The sequence below is a fragment of the Pieris brassicae genome, chromosome 6, assembly GCF_905147105.1.
Source record: "Pieris brassicae chromosome 6, ilPieBrab1.1, whole genome shotgun sequence".
Classification (NCBI taxonomy): domain Eukaryota; kingdom Metazoa; phylum Arthropoda; class Insecta; order Lepidoptera; family Pieridae; genus Pieris; species Pieris brassicae.
Genome location: NC_059670.1, coordinates 11,608,964 through 11,630,159, shown reverse-complemented (window position 1 = coordinate 11,630,159; position 21,196 = coordinate 11,608,964). Strand labels below are relative to the sequence as shown.

The window sequence follows — 21,196 nt, the reverse complement described above, 5'->3', positions numbered from 1 at the left end:
CATTTTCTTACGCCTCGCGGCTGTCGAACGAACGGTTAATCGGACAAAATATTTACGACGCAGACGGTATGAAAATTCCGTGAATCGAACGAAATTTAAGGGGAACGTATGGATTATGAAAATTCTGAACGATGCGCGAGCGCTAATGGCTAATACCTTCATTTGCAAAGGAGCCGAAGCCTTTTAAAATAGATTGCAGTAAAACATCCTAATCATGATTGTTCCTAAAAATATTTGTAACATTTCACGTGATTTATCTGTAGTTTTAACTTGAACGTGTAGTGTACAGTATTCCGGCAGTTTCATCATTATATAAGGTAGTAGTAATGGTAGAGGTTATTAATGGTAATAAGAAAAAAAAAATTCTAATTGATTACAACACTGTTGATGTTTGATAGACATTACTAACAGACGCTTCAAATTTTTTTTTTACTTTGAATAATCGATTAAATTACGTTGATTCTATACTTAAATAATACTCAGTTTGTATTGTAAATTCAAACTGAAAATACCGTTGTTTTGTCTTGTTATTCAACTATTTTTAAATAAATTATTTAAATGAAATATCCTGCAATACCATAATGCCTTAGGGCAGTTATGAATATGAAAAATGGCTGTCATCAATAATGCAAGATAAGGCTGGCCTAATATGAGTCCGATATCAATGAGTGATTGGTGATTCATTGATGCTATTTAGTGCATGTGTGTCATCTACACACAGAGATATGTATCTGTGTGTAGATGACACAGAGACTTTAGGACATTCATTATTTAAATAAATTGATTAGTTTTACAGTATGTATTTATATTATCTGGGAGTATTTCCGTTAACCATAAATCTAAGGTGGTGAATATTGTCTCGACACAAATGATGATAACACCTGAATCTTTAAGCTTAATACACCATCTAAGCATCAAAAGTGATTTTTATTCATGGCGGCGATTTTACGAGCAGCCATAAAACAGCTGGTTGACAAATGGCTAGTTCTGACTCTCGGACGTTCATTGCGTTTGTATTGACCTATGACGGAGTGCGATCATTTGTTAAGCTCACTTCAGGGCAACCATAAAATATGGACTATGCAGTTTCACATTGGTTTATTACAGTTATTGCTTTTTGTGGGATTTACAATGTCACAGAGAGTAGGCATCAGTTATGGTGTTATTGTGATCACACATTATGATACCTTTAATTTGTCATGTTTTACCTCTATATAAATACTCATATACCAATAAAATTATTAATTTCGATACTCGTAATTGTAGTCACACAGAGAAACAAAATATTAGTTGTCTGTGCAATGAAACTGCCGAGTAGTCGTAGAGTGTCGTAAAACGGCATGGCCACTGGATTACCGCTATTAATTGCTCTGCGACTCATAAACTGTGTAATGACTGCGCCCCGATGTTGTCTTACTATCGAAGATCTTATGTTTGATGACATTGGTCTTTTCAAAGTTTTAATAATAGAAAAAATGCTCACAACTTTACGTCGGTAAAAAACTTAAATCTTGTTTTTTTCATGTTCCTCGCATCAACACTAACTTGTGTATTGCTCAGCCCGGGCTAACAACGACCAATAGTAAATCTTGACATGTTTAAGCTATAACGGAATATGCTTAAAAAGAGTATTAAGAATATTCATAGCGAAGAATCCCCTGCATCATGAGCGTACCCCACATACACACCTCCACTTACATACTCTCACTTTTGCACCATCACACATGATTGTTTTTTTCATCTTAGGCTATATTTTTAGTGTAATTATTTGTTTATATATCTATATATTCAAAATATAAATAAATAAATCTCGCTGCATTAATATTATGATTGCAAGTCTCATAGAAATGTATAAATAAATAAACTTCAATGGCATATCAAGCCTACTGCGTGTTTGTTTACGAATAACGGTGGAATCTTCACGTCAAAATTATGCTTAGCACGATAGCGGCGACAACTTTATAGCATTCGTTGCGACTCACGACATTGCATTGGTCTCAATTATTAATTGTAATTTTTGACAGGCACCTGTCAATTTCGTAACGCTCAACCCTTCCTAATCCACCCCAAGACGAGAGGTGCTGGGACGTCTCCGGATTCCCCCGGAATAAATTAGCTCACTCCCGACCACATTGGGATATAAAATTTTGAATATGAATGGAAAATTTTGCATTTGTAATAAAGCGCTTTTCCCGTAACGCCGCAGATGTGGTCTCGAGGACTGGATAAAGCCGAATCGAGAGACACGGCTCCTCAGGTGGCTCGTCATAAATATTTATTAATTATTTTTTCAATAATCTCTCCTCTCTAAGGACGGAGGGATATCTCCTTTGTTAATTACTTTTTGTTTCATTTGAATAAGTATTGTTTTTGACCGCCCGAGCGTGACGAGTTTTATAAAATCTCAGCGATGAATAATTTCTTTGTATTTTATTAAATAAACTTAATTGAATTCGAATTATTCACCTAAAATGTTCGGATTTTTTAGGTTTCTATGCATTATTCATACGAATAAATGTTGAAAATATGCATTTCTCAATTTATGTTTAGAAATATGTACCTAACATATTTCTAAACATAAATTTATAACATTTAGTGTTTCACTGTTTTCTTCCGGTAGATTTAGAAGCAGAGTGAGCCTAGTGGCTTGAGACTCTGCCTGTGTGATTCTGTGCATTAATGGATCTTCAGTCTATGTGCTCATATATCGAAAAATATTTCCTAAACGAAATCATCGTGCCTGAGAGGCATATCACCTATCGCTTTTAGAAAAGCGCAATTAAACACGAATCTATAGAAATCTGAGACCCAGAAAAAAATATGTTTATTTAAATTGAGGTTATATAGAAGAGATCATTTAACGACAACGCTGCCTGTTCTACAATGTAGTTGGTTTTAAGAATTAATAAAAAAATTAAACGTAAAAAAGCTATCAATAAGTAAAATATTTACAAATTTTATTCAAGCGTATATGAATCCAACATTTTACGAAATAACATTTACCAAAGACTGATTGGTCCAATTTAGCCACGTTACGTCCGGTCACCCTCGATATATTAATTTTTTATTTGCTGAAGATAGTTACCGAAGACGAATTCTTGGGTAATAAAGGCAATTTTTGATAATACCGTATCGTTACGTTTTTTAACGTTCTAAGTACTAAGGACAAATTACACGAACAGACGTGTTATTTGACGGGCAATTTATAGCTCACTTAATTCAATTAATCTTAATTTACGAAATTGTGAATTAATAAGCTTTTATTATTCGAACAGTATTATGTCAAATGCAATAAGAATAAATTGGTATATCTCTAATATAGAATATCAAATGACATCTATTTAAAATATGTTAGGTTTAGAATCTTATTATAGGAATATAAAATTAATATATTTTCCATGAAGTTTTATGATGATTTATGTGTGGTCGATCAAAATTAATTGTAACCTTCTAATTGATAATCGATTTGGCAACAATAGCAGACTAACGAGCGTTAATATTAATCTTGTCTTGAAGACATTAATGACACTGTGGTATTGCCATCTTTGTTTTAAGAAAAACATGTCAAAGTCATTGCTTACGAATATAATGATTATTAAACATTTATATAATAGCATAATTTGTAAAAAAAAACAAATTAACAATAATAACACAAATAACAAGTGACATTGTATTTATTTTGTTTCTTTTTTTCGAAATACGAAATTTACAATTTTTTTATTCTATGTGTTAGTTAAACATACATCTAACTACACACATTATATGTAGTGACTTTTCTATTGTTCTTCAAATACATGTTCATTATACTTACGTATGAGTTCGGCTGTTAATATTTGGACAATAGCCTATATCATCTCGTATGTGGAATGATCTACTCCCTCGAGTAATTAATTAGCTATAGATCATATTGAAGCAGTAAAATTGGACCCGGGGTCAATCCGGATAAACATCGTAACAAATTAACCCATTCAGTAACACGGTTTCGTTCAGTATATCGAAATATCTACAGTATTAGGACATTGATTGAAAGCAATCGATTTGTCACACTATATGCATCCATTTTATCTAGAGGAAGAATGTAAATAGATATGCAATGGACTCAGTGGATGCCATATATTTTTTTCTTAGCGTTGTTTTTTTGTTATTAAAACAGATACATAATACCTTCATAGCCCGGCATGGGCATTTGAGAGACTAAGACAACTTTCTGAACTTGGACCGAGTAAGTCACGAAATTCGAATATAGCCCACTTGTGTTTAGATCCAGGTCGACTGAAAATATTTAATAATCTCGCGTCTTAATATTTTCTTAAACGTTCCTTTAAGAAAAAACCAAGAATGTTGCTTACACACCCTTATTAACCCTGTCTTGCACTTAAGTTTACTAAAGGATTCTATTGGTTTATTTGTTCTATAAAAACGTAATAAACTTATTTAAAAAAAATGGTGAATCACTACAGGATTGCAAATTAAAAATACAATATTTATCGCTACGAACCAAACAAAAAGCATTTAATGAGCCAAGACTTAGTTAAACGTATCTATAGCAAATAAATCCAAATTCGGAACTAATGTTCCTATTGCGTGAAATTGAACAATATCTGTGCCACGATTGACTCTGTGAGGAAATGAATAGTTTTCATTTTAGTGTCATTTGTAGGGTTAATGGCGCCACCCGTTAATGTCGATGAGAACGGAAGCGTTGTAAACACGCCGCTTCGTAACAGCTAAATTACTAGTTGACAGATGTTAATGTTCATGGGCTCAAGTGATTTTGTTCTTCACCTTTGTATTGTTTCATTTCAATTAATGTAAAATTATATGTTAAGCGTAACTCCAAATTAATCAAAGTGGTTTTATAAAATCCTTTTAAATAAGTATTCCGTAGCCGAATCGACGACGACCTTTCCAACAATAAGTTCAGTATGTTTCTATCAGCTGTAACAACATCACATGTCAAAAATAATACAGACATTTTCTTTTAACACGGAAAATCGTCGTGAAATGTATAGCGTGCCCCAATAAAAAGTAGCTCAATTACAGCACAATGTCTTCTTTGTATTTTCCCGAAAAAACCTGTGTAATAAATAATACCGTATGTCATTTCTCAGCACGTATGAAATTTATAACATGGCCGATTTCGAACGGCAATTTATTTGTAATAGCTATACATTGTTCTAATAATACCTAGCGAGGGTCGAAAAGCTAATGTTTTTCTATTTGGCTTCGGATTTGTTTACGTTTAGGAATGCATGGTCAAGTCTACCGATACTCATCATGGCTATAAACGCAGCTATGAGTAGGAATTATGTATTTATGTTTTATCAATACAGTTATATCATTTTTTATAAAATGCAATTTTATTGGCCCAATATTGTGAATACGGCTCCTGGATGCAATCGATTTTAATTTATAGCAAACACAGCTTGAAACAGCTCATTCCCGATTGAAATAAAGATAAACTCCCACATGTTGTGACCGAAATCTCGAAGTCAATATATCAAGTCGAGAGCGGCGACAAAGCGATTTGAGACTTAATCACTTTATTGGCAGCGAGGGAGTCGGCTTATCACAAAGAAATGTTGTAATTCAACTGATATATGAGTAAACAAGCTTGCACTTCTCCGACCGCCAAAGTCGCCGAGGCCATAAAGGCGACTGGGAAGTTTGTATTACGGGGAGACTCGAGTGGCAAACCCACTCGTCACTTTTTTCAATTTTTAATATTTACTTACCCTGTCTAAGCTGTCGTCGTCGCAGTCTCTTGCATCTGAAAACAAAAATAGTTTTAAGTTTTTATTTGTGTAATGAAAATATAGAACAGTCATATTTTTTATTATACGTCTAGATATATAAAAAACCTATTGAAATGTAAATGAATGTAGAATAGAAATCCTATTAATTGATAACGTAAAACATAAAATATACACACTCAGTTAGTATATAACATTTAGTGGAGGCGGCTTCCTCTTAGTTATTAATAATAAGAAAGGGGTACAAGACATTGTGTACACAGGCGTCTTTACCCGTTTGGTGATTAGCTTCGAACACCGGACCTAAATATGTTTGTACATTGGCTTTCTACGCACCCAATATCGGGTCCCTCCCGAGGATCAGCCATTACGTAGCCTCTTAACGACGGACGGTTTTAATTAAAAACTTCTTGCATTAGCATGTGTACGTCCAGCACGTAAGCTATATTTATATTGAGGTTTAAACGTATTTATTTCGCGATTATGCAGGCGATTTATAATAAAAATGAAATGAAGCTATTAAAAACTAATATTGTTATTTCACAATTAAAAAATAGCAGTGAAAAGCAATATATTTCCGTCTAAATAATAAGGATGCCGCAGGTAGTATATATTTAAATTCACTAAGTTTGCGAGTACAAAATCAGATGATTCTAATTATGGAGACGTCACTATCAGTGATCCGAGCTTTGGATATGGGTGCTGTTGTGAATATGAAATCGTCGAACGCTTTTAGTTAAGAAAATCATATACTGCGTTGAAAAATGGAAGTGGATATTGTATTCGAGCAAATCGCTCATAAAATATGCATCATCTCAATTACCTCTCGCAAATCGATTGTACGGAATATTATTCGTGTATTCTAAGTGGGTCAGGCCTAAACAAACAGCGTTCAAGTGGCTCAGTCTTAGCCGTAATAAACATCAGGTGTACCCTCGACCAGAAGTTGGAAAGTATTCAAACATACCGGTCTCGTTGTGTATGCCTGGACGATTTTAATCACGGCCCGAAAACGCCCCAAGCGTACATAATTTTACTATGTATTTTTAGCCTTGCATTGGATTTTTTTATTTCTAAACCATTCGTGAATGTACAAGGAATAATATTCAAATAACAAGAATTGTGTTCTTGACACTTGTATTTATAATTATAGTGAAGAAAGCTGAACGATAATAATATTTTATTCCTGACAATCTATATTTTAGTACGAACATCTATTTCTTTGTTAACACATCATATTCTCCATTTTGAATGGTTTATATAATATAAAATCTCTATTTTTATATTATATATAGATTTTTAGACCAGTTCTACAGACTTTCTCACGTAACGTTTTTAACGATACACATATATTTAATTTTAATAATGTTACTTCAATAATTAAAAATTTAATCTTACTTTTTTCGTTTATTTTATTATGTGATTTTGTCATATATTTGTGGCATAATAAGAGACGTTAAGTGAGGGACGTCTTTGAATTGCCTGCAACACTCAAATTCAAACGTTGCAAGTACCCACATTGAAATCTTAGACCATTATGTCGGTACAATATTGACTCAGTGTCCAATTGTATGGCTGATAGCGGTCCCATGTCACTACAGTATTTGTGTTTGTATGTCACGTGCTTCCTTCAGCTCACACAAAGGACTTCTTCAAGTGATCACGCAATTCCTTGAAATATAGGGTTTATAATTGAATTGAAACCTAAAAAAATTCATAAAAGCATCTGTTCCTACGCTGTTTACGAAGCGTAAAAAAATCTTATTTAAATATTTAACTAATGCACTATTACAATTGAATTTTTATTGTGTTCTATTTATTTAGTTTGCGATGACTTTATGCGGTTTTTTTTATAATTCTGTGAAAAGATAAAAGAGTCAATCTATCACCCGATATCTAGCAACGTTAGCCATCGTCAAATCTGTTTGAGTTGCGGAAAAGTTGCGCCTTATTTATTTTTTATCAATTTCATCCGACCGGCCTTAAAAGCAACGCTCCGTTATATTGTGGGGACGTGAATTAGCAAAAACAGAATGGATTTTGGCTGTGATTATGTCAAAAATAATTAATTATTATCGATTCGGTAGCGGGCAGGGGAGCGGATTGATGGGAGCCACGGAGCGCGGAGCCGCTCTTTAAAATTGGGAAGCTAATTACTCCTAAGATGGGGACACGACGAAGATTAACGACAAATTTAATTTTATTTCTTTTCACATCAAAATTAGATTAGAGTATCAAGTAATCAAAGAAAAATAGCTCGGCCGCTTTACAATCTATGCGGGGGAGAAGGGATGTGTGAAGGGTGGTTCGGAATTTCTTCATTCATTAAGGCCAGGCCGCTTCGTGATCGGCCTGCCCAAACAGACTATAATACAATTCAAATACACCAGTTTAATTTAGAACTGCTACCATTGTTTACTTTTGGCCTTTATAAAAGCGTAAGATATCACTTTCGGGCGAGTTTCATTCGTCACACGAGCACACAAAAGACAAAACGGCTAAATGAAAGCGTTTTTGTACCATCGATAAATCAGTTGAAAAGTTCACGCCAAGAAAAATCACAGTCATCGGCCGCTTTTAAATTAACGCCATTAGCTTCGAGATTTCCTCTTCGAAATAAAGTGCAAAGATTACCTCTCCTTCAAACGGAGCCAGTAATTAGTAACGCTCGAGTTTTATTTGTTGACGTTCATTATTCGTTGATTTCGAGAGATCCCGCGAGCGAGACGGAGCTTAAATAGTACGGCTTAGAAAGAGAGGTGTGTTCCAATCGTGAAGCTGCACCTGCCGCCGCACGAATTTGCAATTTAAATTCCAAACGAATATTCCGAGAGGACCTCCTTAACACGACATCTGTTTAAATCGTCGAAGATAGAGTGACTCCTGTGGTTGAAAACTCTTTACGATTGGAATTTAATTGAAATAAAACAAGAGCCTCTCCTATCGCTGGCAGCGATTTAGAAGCTTAATTACTCAAAGCTTTCTCGGTATATTTAATTTTAATAAGAAATGAGTTATGTCGTCTACGTATACGTCTACGAGTATACGTCAGATTATAATTTGGTAAATTGATTGATACGATTCAGAATGATATATTGTGAGGTAGTGTATCGGACGACTGCTAATAGGTGTTAGTGGGTAAATAAAGAAGTCCGGGCGGAGCCAAGCGTCATTAATAACTATCACCCTCGCCTACTTCATTTACAATCAATCACATGTGCCTAAATGTTTTGGATGGGCCCAACATGGGTTGAGGGTTTTATGTTAAGCCTGTTGTTTGATGACACAAATATCTAAGAAGTGTCTAAAAAAATCAAAATATATAGTCTCGTCAAACATAGACTTTAGTAAATCGAACAAGGGGCCGTCATTTATGCCTAGATCGTCGCGGAAGTCGAGATTATTAACGAGTGAGCGGAAAGTCACGTCTTTTTCTCCAAGTAATTAGCGTTAAAAGCATACTTCGTTCATACGTTGGGAAAGAATGACTTGTCGGAAGGAGTTAATAATCTTATTAATTTGTTGTAGTAACCCGCGGCAACCCGCTGGTCCCGACGTTCTTTGTTATTAATGAGAACACCTCATCTATTGCATTAGCTGAAGGGCCCGTGAAAATCCCAACATATTACACTCAACCAGCATAACTTGGTGCTTTATGTTCTCTAAAATGTGTACTGGTGAATGTATCTTGGTAAATTGGTCAGATGCAGAGTTAAGACAATAAATAAATTGTGCGAGGAGAAAATGAAACAAGAATTTTCATTAATCAAATGAGCCCTTGAATGATTGATTCATATTAACGGAATGGAATTTCTACAGTTTTTGATCATTATTTTTGGTAACAAAGTGTTTAACAATTAAGACATTATTCAAATTGACGATTAGTGTTTGGGTCTTAAATTTAGGACTTTGCTCACCTACGAAGGGGTGTATCAACTAATATCGAATAATGCCATAATATTTTCATAATTGCTACACAAGCTCGGCTGATAGGCAAACTATCCGCTTTGATCAATTAAATTTTATTACTCGCCTTAATTAAAGGGTGGGTTAAGTGAAAGATTTATTGGAGGTTTATCCTCATAACCGTAGATTACTCAATACGGAGCCAGGCCCGACACAGTCTTGGACGATTAAAGGACTACTCAGCTTTATCTATTAAACATTGGTTCCTAGTAAGTGGGATCTGAGACTCACTTTGAATCTAAGCAGTAGGCAAAGTCATCTACTTCGTTATAATATGAGTTCGACTCTAGGTGAGGAACAATGGCTTCGTCGTGACATAAGCGCCATTAATTCTAATGCAACTGCCTAGTTGGCGAGGTACCCATAAAGTATGATTTCTTAGGCAGGGTCGCGGCCTACGCGGATAATCACTCCTCAGGCGTGCCCATATAATTCCTTAGTGCATAATGAAAGTTGATTAACATTATAGCCGTGTCGGTGTGCGTGTGTGTGTCCGACGCAGATTCCGAGTCCTAATTAAGAGCGAGGGAAGGAGGGTCGCGGCCGCCGGCGGGGGTGAAGTATCGATCATCGCCCGCCAAGGAATCGACGCAGGGACCCGCAAAAAGGGGAAGCCCTCATCTCAAAATCAGCGGCCGCCTGAACCCGCTCTCAGCACATGTGTTCTGATTTAAACACACGCTAAGGGTCAGTTTAACTCGCGTGTGCGGAAACGGAACGCTCCGGGCGCGATTTGCAAATCCGATGTGAATAATTACACGGCTTACGGCGCTTACCTACTGCCTTATGCTAATTTACATATTTTCTTGCGGCTTAACGTGCGGTCCACGCGTTCGTCCACTTTGAAGCCCGCGCATTAATCGTCGATGTGGGTTTGTAGGTCGCCTCGGCTCAAATATAAATACCCAGTACTACGTTCCAGCGGCGGTCTGTATTTACGGTTGCTCGTTACGTAGCGAAACACTAACAAAGCTGCTTACAGAAAAACGTTGAAAAACACTTATTGCGCTCTAGTGAAAACTGTCAACTGTCACTTCAAATCCCGGCGGCGAGCGGACAAAATCGGAAAAGTAACAAAAATAACAATCAAATAGAGCATCCGCGGAAATGAGATCTGTAGGAATGATCACGCCCGACCCCGGGGACCGGTTGCCTCTTCAAAAAGGACTTAATCTCTCAATTCGCTAAGGAGTTAAGCTTTAAAAAATATTTCAAGAGGCAACAAAGAGGACCCCTCGCGGTGTCTTTGACACGTCAGCGGCGGCTTTTTTTCGCGGAATCTCTTTAGACGCGATGTCACTCCGTTTGTATCGGCTTTGTTGTGAGAGGTTAAGCGGCGGTTTATTAGGCTCAGCTTCCTATTCGCAAATAGAGGGGTGACGGTACGTGATTTTTATTCTATTGGGATTCTCTTAAACCGTAAATTTGTTTATATTTTGATCATTTAGTGTTTTTCGATATCCTAAATATTAACGAGGACACTGAAAATAATTATCGACAAAAAGACATAAGGGGGCTTCCCTTATGTCTTTTTCTCTTACAATCAATATGAAAATGTGACGAGTGGGGTCGCTCGGCAGCCAGCGGTCCTTAATTAAGAATACGTGACAAAAGACGAGACGTGCACACAAACACAAGTCGCGCCGAAAAAGGTCCGGATTACGTAACCCTTCAAGCTTTTGATTTTAAACGCGTGAAGTGCCAATGCCGGACTGCGGAGTCTAATTTGGAAGGAGACCTGACAAATCTGGCTTCGGTTTCCCCTTGTTTAAGCGAGCCGCTACACGTGATGTCGATATGAATGTTGATACAATGAAATAATAGCGAAGGCGGTCACTATGGTTACGGGGACGGAAACCATACTCGAATAGAGCCGTGAAACGGTTAAGCCGCGTTTGACCGTTCGGGTCGGGTCAGCGTTTTGTTCGCTGATTCATAGAAGCTGAGATAATTAGCAGGCAAACACGAAGTACCGAACAACTTTCACGAGCCGTTCAGGTACTCGGCAAACACTGCCTGCAAGAAGTTTAACAGCAGTTTAATTGCGGTACGAAAACAGAAGCGCACAGAAAACACTTTAGATTGTATGAAAAGAACCAGTCGGTTACAGAGGTTAATATAGAAGCGCTTGAGCTGGAAGTTTATTAAAACATGAAAGTTCCCAACATTAAAATCACTTAAGGTTTCACAAATTATATAGAACACGAACTGGGCTTTTGCATAAACTTAATCTCAGCGTTTGAATAATAATTATATCGGCTTTTATATTTCATACACTGAGACCAATTCTCAGTAAATAAATAAAGTCCCAGTAGTTGCATGGTACGCCGTAGACATACCTCGGTGAATATTTACTTCAAAAATGTTTGAATAAGAAATAGGTTTCTTAACGCTACCGTGTTCGTACAGAAGTACTCCTCTGCCTTGCTATTATGTAACTCACTTAAATCTCTTGATTATTATAAACTAGCTATACTACCGGCCCTGAGAGACGACTTAATTATGTCGAATATTGATTTCGAATTGGAATAATTAACTAAAAATGGTTTATAATATACAACATTCTTTGTAGGTTTTTTGGCGCGTATGTAAATAATTTTGTTGGTATTCCGGCGTGGGAATGATGATTTTTCTACTGCATTGAGTAAGTAATCAATAGATGGCACTGCTATGGTAAACCGACAAACGTGTCATATAAGCTACAATTCAATATCAAGATTACAACGTGTTATTGAGGCTTAAGTATAAATTAAATTTATTTTGTAGTAAACGAAATACCGTGAAATTAAATTATTTCTACTTTTTAAGTTTTGGTGTTAGCATAGCCAACCACGTGTTACTTAGACCGAAGTGTAAATCAAATTCAAATTATAGAGACGATAATACAGTAAAATTATTATTTCGTGTCACAGTATTAAGGCTAACTAAAACCACATTAAGGAGAAACGAAGTTCGCGGGAGTAGCTAGTTATATTATTAAAGAAACCTACCAAAAACAGCGGAATTGACATTTTTAACATACAAAATTTTATATTTCGTTAATGAACGATGAGTGTAATCTCTTGAAATGGTGTAGATTTAGATTCGGATTTGGATCATTATGGTAACCTTATCTTTGATCCATGTTTATTTTAGTTGTATGTTTTATTCTGAAAAAAAAAATACATTAAAGTTTACTCAATATAAATTTATACTTTTTTATATTTCATGAATGGACTTTGAAGTTTAAAAACCTAAAAAATATGTTTTTTTTTAAATAGGTATGCAATTGTACTTTCATTCCATCTCGACCGTACCAAAACAATAGTTTGTATTTTTAATAGATTTCTTGCTACATTTTGTAATCTTGCTCCATTCATCCTGTTTAGTTAAAAGCCTTACACTCATTCGCTGAAAGAATCCGTTTTAGCTGACATTGACAATATTTTTGTTAAGCTAGGATATTCTTAAAATTGTAACAACACAGACGATAATGTTAGGTATCCCTTGTTTTGTTACCTTTAAGCGACTTCATTTCCAGATATTATAAATAATTTATCACAATAGAATACGAATAACATCTTCACAATAATTATAGTTGGTTGTTATTGGCAAGGCAGTTTAGCTTACGGATTTTTTACACACTTGATTAATTTGCAAATACATACATTCCTTGACTTCATCGTCAGACGTAAAAGTGCGTACATAAAGTACAAATCATAATTTATCAGTCAAATCGATTTATAAAATGTATTTTGTTTACTTTACATTACATACTTATAAAGCCTAAATTATTTATGAAGAAGCTTTCATGCAAATGTATTATTTATATGTTGATCATAAATTTAAATTACTTCTGTGGTAATTTTAAAAATATATGTGACTCTTTGATACATAAACATACATTTGTTTAGTTAATGTTACACACGTTCAATATAAACATATGGCTATGTGTCGTTAAACCTAATGCTATGTTTGATTTAATCATAACTAGATGATAGAATATTTTAATATAGTATATAAATTTGATTACCATGACTGAAGGTACTGCTGTAGGTACATTACTTATATTTGAATTCCACATTTTCTCCCGTAATTTACCGTATTGGTTAATTTCATTAATTCACCCTTGAACACGCACTAAGAAACCTGTCCCTCTATATTCGGGATCCAATAGGGATTTGGTCCCAATTATGTATTAACCAAAACTTGGATATATCCTGCACGCGAGATCGCCAGGGATTATAGACTTTGCCCAAGAATAATATATAAATCTTAAGACCGTCACAATAATTATTCTAAATAAGCCATATATATTCTAATAAATTAAGCATCTTGTAACTTACTTCGTAGAAATTGTGTAACTGTAGTCGTTAATGTATAGTAAAATGATTTCAAAAGATTTTTCCCCGTTTATTACGGATGCCGTTAGGTCAATTGAAAAATACTACTGCTAGCTGTTCTAAGACAGAAATATAAATAGTAAAAATCCGTTAGTATTACTCTTAATTGTCACACGAAAAGTTTGATCAACCTCCTCCAATTAAAGACACACTAAAAGCCCAACACAAATGACATAATAACCCAAATTAGCCAGCAACTAGCTGTTGTTCATTACGGAGTACCCTACCCACCTCGGTCGTATTGATCCTTGCCAGCGACAGAAACTTTCTAGACAGCTTTTATATGCACCGACTTTAATGCCGTACGTATATTAGTACATTCGACGTATTGTTTAAACGGGTCATTTGTTACCTAAGTACGTAAGAAACTCGAGTACGTACGGATTGGCTGTTTGAAGTGAATCAATGGATTATGAAAATATCGCTTGATGTTATGCATTTTCGAGAGTATGTAACGCATGCTAAAACTACTAACGAGCTAACTCATTCGACATCTCTTATTCAAAAAGAATTTCTCAGCCCTTTCATATCACGAAGCAGCGAAACGAAGAAGTACCTATCAATATATGCCATATATTTTAATCTATAGAATTTTCTACCATATTATTAGTCTATGACTATTATCAGTTGATATCCCGCGAAGAATAAAACACCTACATCAGTGTTAAAAAAAAGTTAATTTTCGACAAAGTACTTTTATAATATTTCTCCAAGGAACCCCTTCACTCGTTAAAGTTTATTTAGATTGATGTCAGAGTGAGGCCCGTGACGTAATCATACGATCCCATGTGGGGTAAGTCTAATCAGCTATGAAAATTAGGTTCCGCTCATATCTTCTGCTTTGTACTGCGGAATTTAATTATTATTTGGAAATAACGTTACTCGGTGGCTTACTTGATGTTTAATTGGAATGATTATGGCAATATCAATATTACCTTGATGCAGGATGTTAACAATCCAGCAACTACACTCAAAACATATTCTTTTTGCACGTTTGTTTTTAATACCTATATTCAAAACAGCTAATTTTGTATCAGACATATTTGAGTTAAACATAAGAACATGTAAAAAAACCACAACATAATCATGTTACAAAACTGTAAGGATTGTATGAACAAAACGTTTTTTGGGTCCGATTGAGACGTAGTGAGGTGCCCCGTAGCCCATGATCCATCAACCAATTAGTGATGTGATCAATCATCGACCCGATCACTCCCTGGCCGCACCTCGATGATTTTTTCCCACTTTTGCGTCTAAACCGCTGGGGTCTTGTTAATCACGTGTGATGCTCATGGAAAAAAATTGAATTTAATAACGATTTTGCACCTCTTTTCCGCGTATTTTCAAACAAAACTTGTTTTTAAGATACATATTACGCGTACAAATATTAAAACACGTCTGCGGCTTCATTAATTATAAAGCGAAAATATAATTTAGTTTCACCACACTGGAGTCTGATTACTGTTTCTTTAGTCCCATAAATCTTGTTCAATTAACTGACGTACAAAATTGCACAGCTTCCCAGTAGTAAATCAGAATTGCATCACTCTTTCAATCTTCATAATAGTAAATCCGGCAAAACGAAGCGCTGTAAAACGATGAACAATAATTCTTTTTTATTACGCGCCAAAGTGGGAAGTAAATATTATCAGGAAGGAAAAAGGAAAGGAATAACACAACATAAAATATTAAGATTCAGCCAGGATTGGCATCATTGCGGCTTTCTTAGGGGAGTACCTACGTCTTTGAATCTTAATGCCATTTGCATAGCCGAAGTCATGAAATAAATCAGCCGAGACGGACAAGAGATTCATTATGCGTTCTTTGTCTACGCGAGTAGCAATTAATGCAAAAATATCCCTTGTTATTGAATTTCTTTAAGGAAACTCATTTTAATTCAGACATCAATACTATTGTGTAGGGAAATCTGATTTTTGTAAGATTAATTTCAAAATCTTTGACTATTTTTAAGGACTTTTTATAGGGACTTTCGTATAAAAGAGTTTTTATATTTTAGTTCAACTGTTTTTGAATATTGACCCCATCAATATTTTAATAAAGTATACAATGTGACTGGATCTACGACTATCAGTATACCTTATACCAGTGTAGGTACTTCTTTGCTTTATCTCGGAAAACTAGGATCAGATTCGTTACAACAAAAATATTCATGTTCTCGTTAATAAAATATCAAAAGGTCTAGCCCATACAGATGTCATCATCCAGCTTCAAATGTACTGTATTGTCGACAAATGCGAGAAAAACGGTGAAAGTGTTAAGGCAACATTTACATAAGTTGAGACAGAGGGTCGCCAAATACATATAAAAATATTCAGAAGGTGATGAAAGTCGTCGGGGTGAGTCGCATGCCTTTATGATGGAGAGAATATTTACATCCTTTGAAAACGATAAATTTATGAGGCTTAATGCACGTTGCTGTGACTGCGATTTATGTGTTAAATGTGTATTGCTTCGTAATGCCAAATCGGGTAGTGGTTACAAACAAAAGTGGGTATTGTTACCAAAAAATCTGCGTTTTCTTAATCTATTACAGATATTACATTCATAATGTATGGATATTTTTTATTCAGTTGAAATAATTAATCATTCAATTTCGCCAAAAAATCATCCTTCTGAGTTTTACATTCGTCGTAATCGGTGTTTGTGGGAGATTTTTACGTGTGGGGGTTGTAGAAATAACTACAGCAGACAAAGGTTTACAATTTTAACCATTAGTAACAGAGCGATTAAAGCAAGTTTGTTTACGTCGGGCCAATAGCGTCATCGGCTGTGGTGGCGGGAAAGTTTTTATGAATTAACCGTCAAACAAGTAAAGAAGAACAATGAAAAACAAACTCTTCAAACAAAAATCGATGACAATCTGGGCCAAAAACTTTCTGAAAACTTTCCCGGCAAAAAGATTTATATACTTATAAAAAACTGAAGAAGAGAACTTTTGGAAAAACTTTAAATTGCGACCTTGAACCGGCCAACTTTGTTTCGGATTACTATTAGTAAAGTTGAAGTTGGGAACTTTTTAATGGAACGGGGTTGATATGCCTCGAACGGTGCCATTGGCCCCACATTTCCATCAGGCTCCTTCAATTTATCGCTCATTCAAAAATATTACAACGATTTTTTTCAATTTAACATAGATGATATGAATATGTTATTTGCATGTGTTCGTTAATTATTTATTTTTTAAATATACAAGTTAGTAATTCAATAAAAAACTGAGCAGACAATTTTATTTTAGCCATAAGATAATGCCACTTTCGTTTTATTTATAAGTAAACTAACATCATGCTCGGGTCCAATTGTCAACCTCACCTGCACGCGCGACACTGTGGCGATACGTGGTGCTCCCTGATAGATAACGGACGAGTTTCTAGCGACCGACCAGTCTCCTGTATAACCATACACCTGATCTGGTAACGGCTTAGTAGAGGCTTCAGCGACTTTGGGAGGAAATAGTCCCTTTAATGTAAACGGACTCCCACTCCTCAATATTTTTACCTAGTATTCACTAATCATGAAACAGTCTGAAATAAGTTGGCACACGAAACGCTTCAAGAGACTGACCACCCAACATCCAGTAATAGACCTCTCCATTGAAAAAAGAAGAAATGTTTTGCATTTGTTTTGTGTTTAACTGCGACACAACGTAGCTTGGATCTTTAGTGAGTTTTGTAATTTCCCATTAATATACATATACATAGACCTTTAGCAGAATTGCATTCCTAATTAAAAAAAACTTTTATGGAATTGCGGATAGTACCTAGAGTGAAATAATCGTAAAACTGAATCTTCCAATCCAATTAAGCCGGCAACAATAGGGAGCTACGAAAAAACTTGTAAAACAATGTATCTTCAGAATTTCCATCTAAACGGCATTTAGAAGGAGCAGTGTCAATTGTGCCATCATTTCCTTTATTAACTGTTAACTAGGACCGGGTGTTTATGTAAATTGTTATTGCTTTTTTAAGAAAAATCTCGTTTGACACGTCGAGAGGTTGTCTCGTTATTGCTGGAGCGTCCCGTTCGGGCACAATGGGATTTTGAAGGTAAATAAGTCTTTAAAAGAGGAATAAGTAAATTAGAAGCGACAAGATAGGAATCTCCCCTATTTTTTCGAAGGGGCGAGTAAAATGCGATCGCCTTTGCTCGAGGCGATAGGTCTAAGCTAAGTAAGTGTGGAAACTGATTTCTCACAAAACCATAGGAATATTAAATAGCAATAGAACAGTAGTACAGTAGTAGTTTATATTCCCTTGGTATTGAGAGTGTCCGTGGGTGGCGGTTGCCCGTTTGCCCCCTGTTCTATATAAAAAAAACTAATGCGCTTATCGATTATATCATTAACGAATTGGTGGTGACTGGCAAGCCATGCCTTTTGCTTTTGTCATTTAACAAGTTACTTGCTATTTTGGAATACACAAACTGCACTTATATATAAGAGAACGAATTGATCAAATAAAAATTGAAGTATTATTTAATTCAGAAATTTCGACATACACAAAAAGCCTTCTCTATACAGAGTAGCATTTAAAAATGTTATACGGCTGAGTGCGGCGACACTCTTGGCCGGTATCATACCAGCTGCTTCCACTGATACCTTTCCATTAAGCTTTCCTGTATTTTTATCTATATATAAGAAGAAGTCATTATACACGCTCATGTTTTTAAATGACAATTTTAAGACACTTTGTGGAATAAATTTTTAAGAAGAGCGTTATGGAATTTCGAATTAGATTGTTTTTGGAATTAAAAACGAGAATATTTTAAAATTAAGATTAGATTGATGTATTCCATTTTGCTTTTAGTTAATCTATTTAATTACAGTCGACGATCATGGTAGGAATATTTTATATATTTCCGTGTAAATACAATTGTTAATCAAAATAAAATTTCTCTTTTACATAAATCCCTAAGCGATTCCTTTATTACCTTACCATTGAAACGTCAAATTAGCTTCGTTAGCCGAAGGGCACATTGAGCCTGACAGACGTCAAAATAGACTTGCTCAGATTAATGTGCTAATACCGATCTTCAATTTTTGTTCCATTTCTTTTTTTGATATTAAAATAAATATCAGACTGATGCAAAGTAAGTAAACGAGCTTAATAGTAAAAAAAGCAAAAAAAACGTAAACTGTCTTGGGTTCTATTCCTAACGGAACAATGCTTATTTATCACACTTTGGATGTTCATTGTTTATAGTTATAGTTTATTTCCTTAGTGACTTATATAAAAAGCTTTTTAATATAAACGCGATTAAATAATAAAGTTCCCCCGAGAGGGAAAGCTGAAATACTTGAATATAATCATTAGTATATATTAAATAAAAAGCCTTCTCTCCTGCTGCCCTCAGTTAGTTGTAGATAAAATTCTCAAGCAAATTATACACCCATGAGTTGTAAAGGTTATTTATTTCCATAAAGGCCCCAAGCTATATAAAATCAGCATATAAAATCAACGAAGCATACATTCGTTACGACGCGTTGGTAATTTACAAATGACGCCATTTTACAGTTCCCGCGACGAGAGAGTTTCTAAAGTCTGAAAATGATCTTACAAAGTATAGGCCGCCATTTTCTTTAGCCCCGGGGCTTCGAAGCGTGTGCCCGATAGAGTTTGAGGAGTTATGCAAATGCTATGGACAACAAAAAAGTTAATGTCAATGATAAGTGTTGTCCCCGGGGGTCGATCGCGGGGCGTCTTGGATCCCCCTTAGCCCATTTTTCGCGCGTTTTTATTTGTTTAGAGATTCCAATTATAATGTTGTGATGAAAACAGGACTTAGAAGCTACAAATAAAATCGTCCGTTTCGAATTATTTTCACTAAAGTTCTTAAGGAAAAACGCCAGCTATTAACGGTACCTAAATTTCTCTCTATTTGGTACTATTTTGTCATGGAAGCATTATAAGTGTGGATTAAATATTAATAATTAATACATACAATATATATATAAAGTTTAGACATATCAACGATTCGAACGTATTCGATAAAACACGGAACACTGGAGGTGTAAATAGACAAAAAAACAGGTATTGTTGTATTAATAGTTAAAGAACTTCAGCCTGGTTGTGGGTCACTAGGTAGTATTTGAGGTGCTATTAAGCTTTACTCGACAAATAATTTTTTTTTTTAAAACCCACGACGAGTCCCTTTCTGAGAAGTTGTAGCCTCCATTTTGCATCTGATAGTCTTCAAGAGGCGCCAAATGACTAAAAAGTGCGTCTCGAGAGAAGGACGTGGAATTAGTAAGAGCTCTCGGTCGAGGGGACGATCCTATTAAAAATACTACTTGGTTCGCAGGTGTGCGTTTTTACCTGCAACTTTTGCGGTTTTACATTTTGCAAAGTGAAAACGGTAAAAATTACCTTATCATTATGAACGTCTTACTGAAATAATAATGATACAGGTACATAAAAAATACGTTTGCTATTTTGTGATAAAATATTTCAGGTCCTTGGTCTCACAGCGACGGAAGGTCAGTAAATAATCATTATGGGGCCACTGTGCAAGGTACCATACAAAATGTATAATATATTAACGAATTATTCAATGTGTACTAACAAAGTAGTATTGGGCTAGTGGCTTCAGCTTGTGACTCTTATCCCTGAGGTCGTAGGTTCGAACCGTCGTACGTTAACGGTCGTAGGTGAGGAAACCGGCCTTTGACCCAAAAAGTCGACGGTGTGTGCCAGGCACAGGAAGCTGATCACCTACTTGCTATTAGATTGACAAATGATCATGAAATAGACACAGACATCTGAGGAACATACGTAAAAAAGATTGAAGCGCCACTGATTTTTTTAAGAGTACTAAGCTACACTCGCGCTGAATAATTTGTATTTTAAGGCGAACTTAGGTAGGCGAATATTAGGTATAGAGTAAATACCCTCTAGAAATATGCGAGATAGGGAATATTCTACTAAGAAGCGCCGATCGTTTGCACTCTTTACTACACCCCTATCTCACACGTCATGTCTTTGGTACCGTTAGCAGGTACATTTGTTTAAGATTCTGAAATCTTTCTAATTTATTTTTCATTTATTATTATTTAATTTTTTTTGCTGATATCTCACAAAT

At 35.3% G+C, this 21,196-nt stretch overlaps 1 protein-coding gene across 1 annotated transcript in view; it reads right to left on the bottom strand.

Annotated features, from left to right (window-relative positions):
* Positions 1–21,196, bottom strand: part of LOC123711397 (myelin transcription factor 1-like protein) — a 149,530-nt gene that overhangs the window by 29,006 nt on the left and 99,328 nt on the right. The window contains exon 4 of the mRNA XM_045663968.1: positions 5,736–5,770. Coding sequence (XP_045519924.1) covers positions 5,736–5,770 — 35 coding nt within the window. The remainder of the gene's footprint in view (positions 1–5,735; positions 5,771–21,196) is intronic.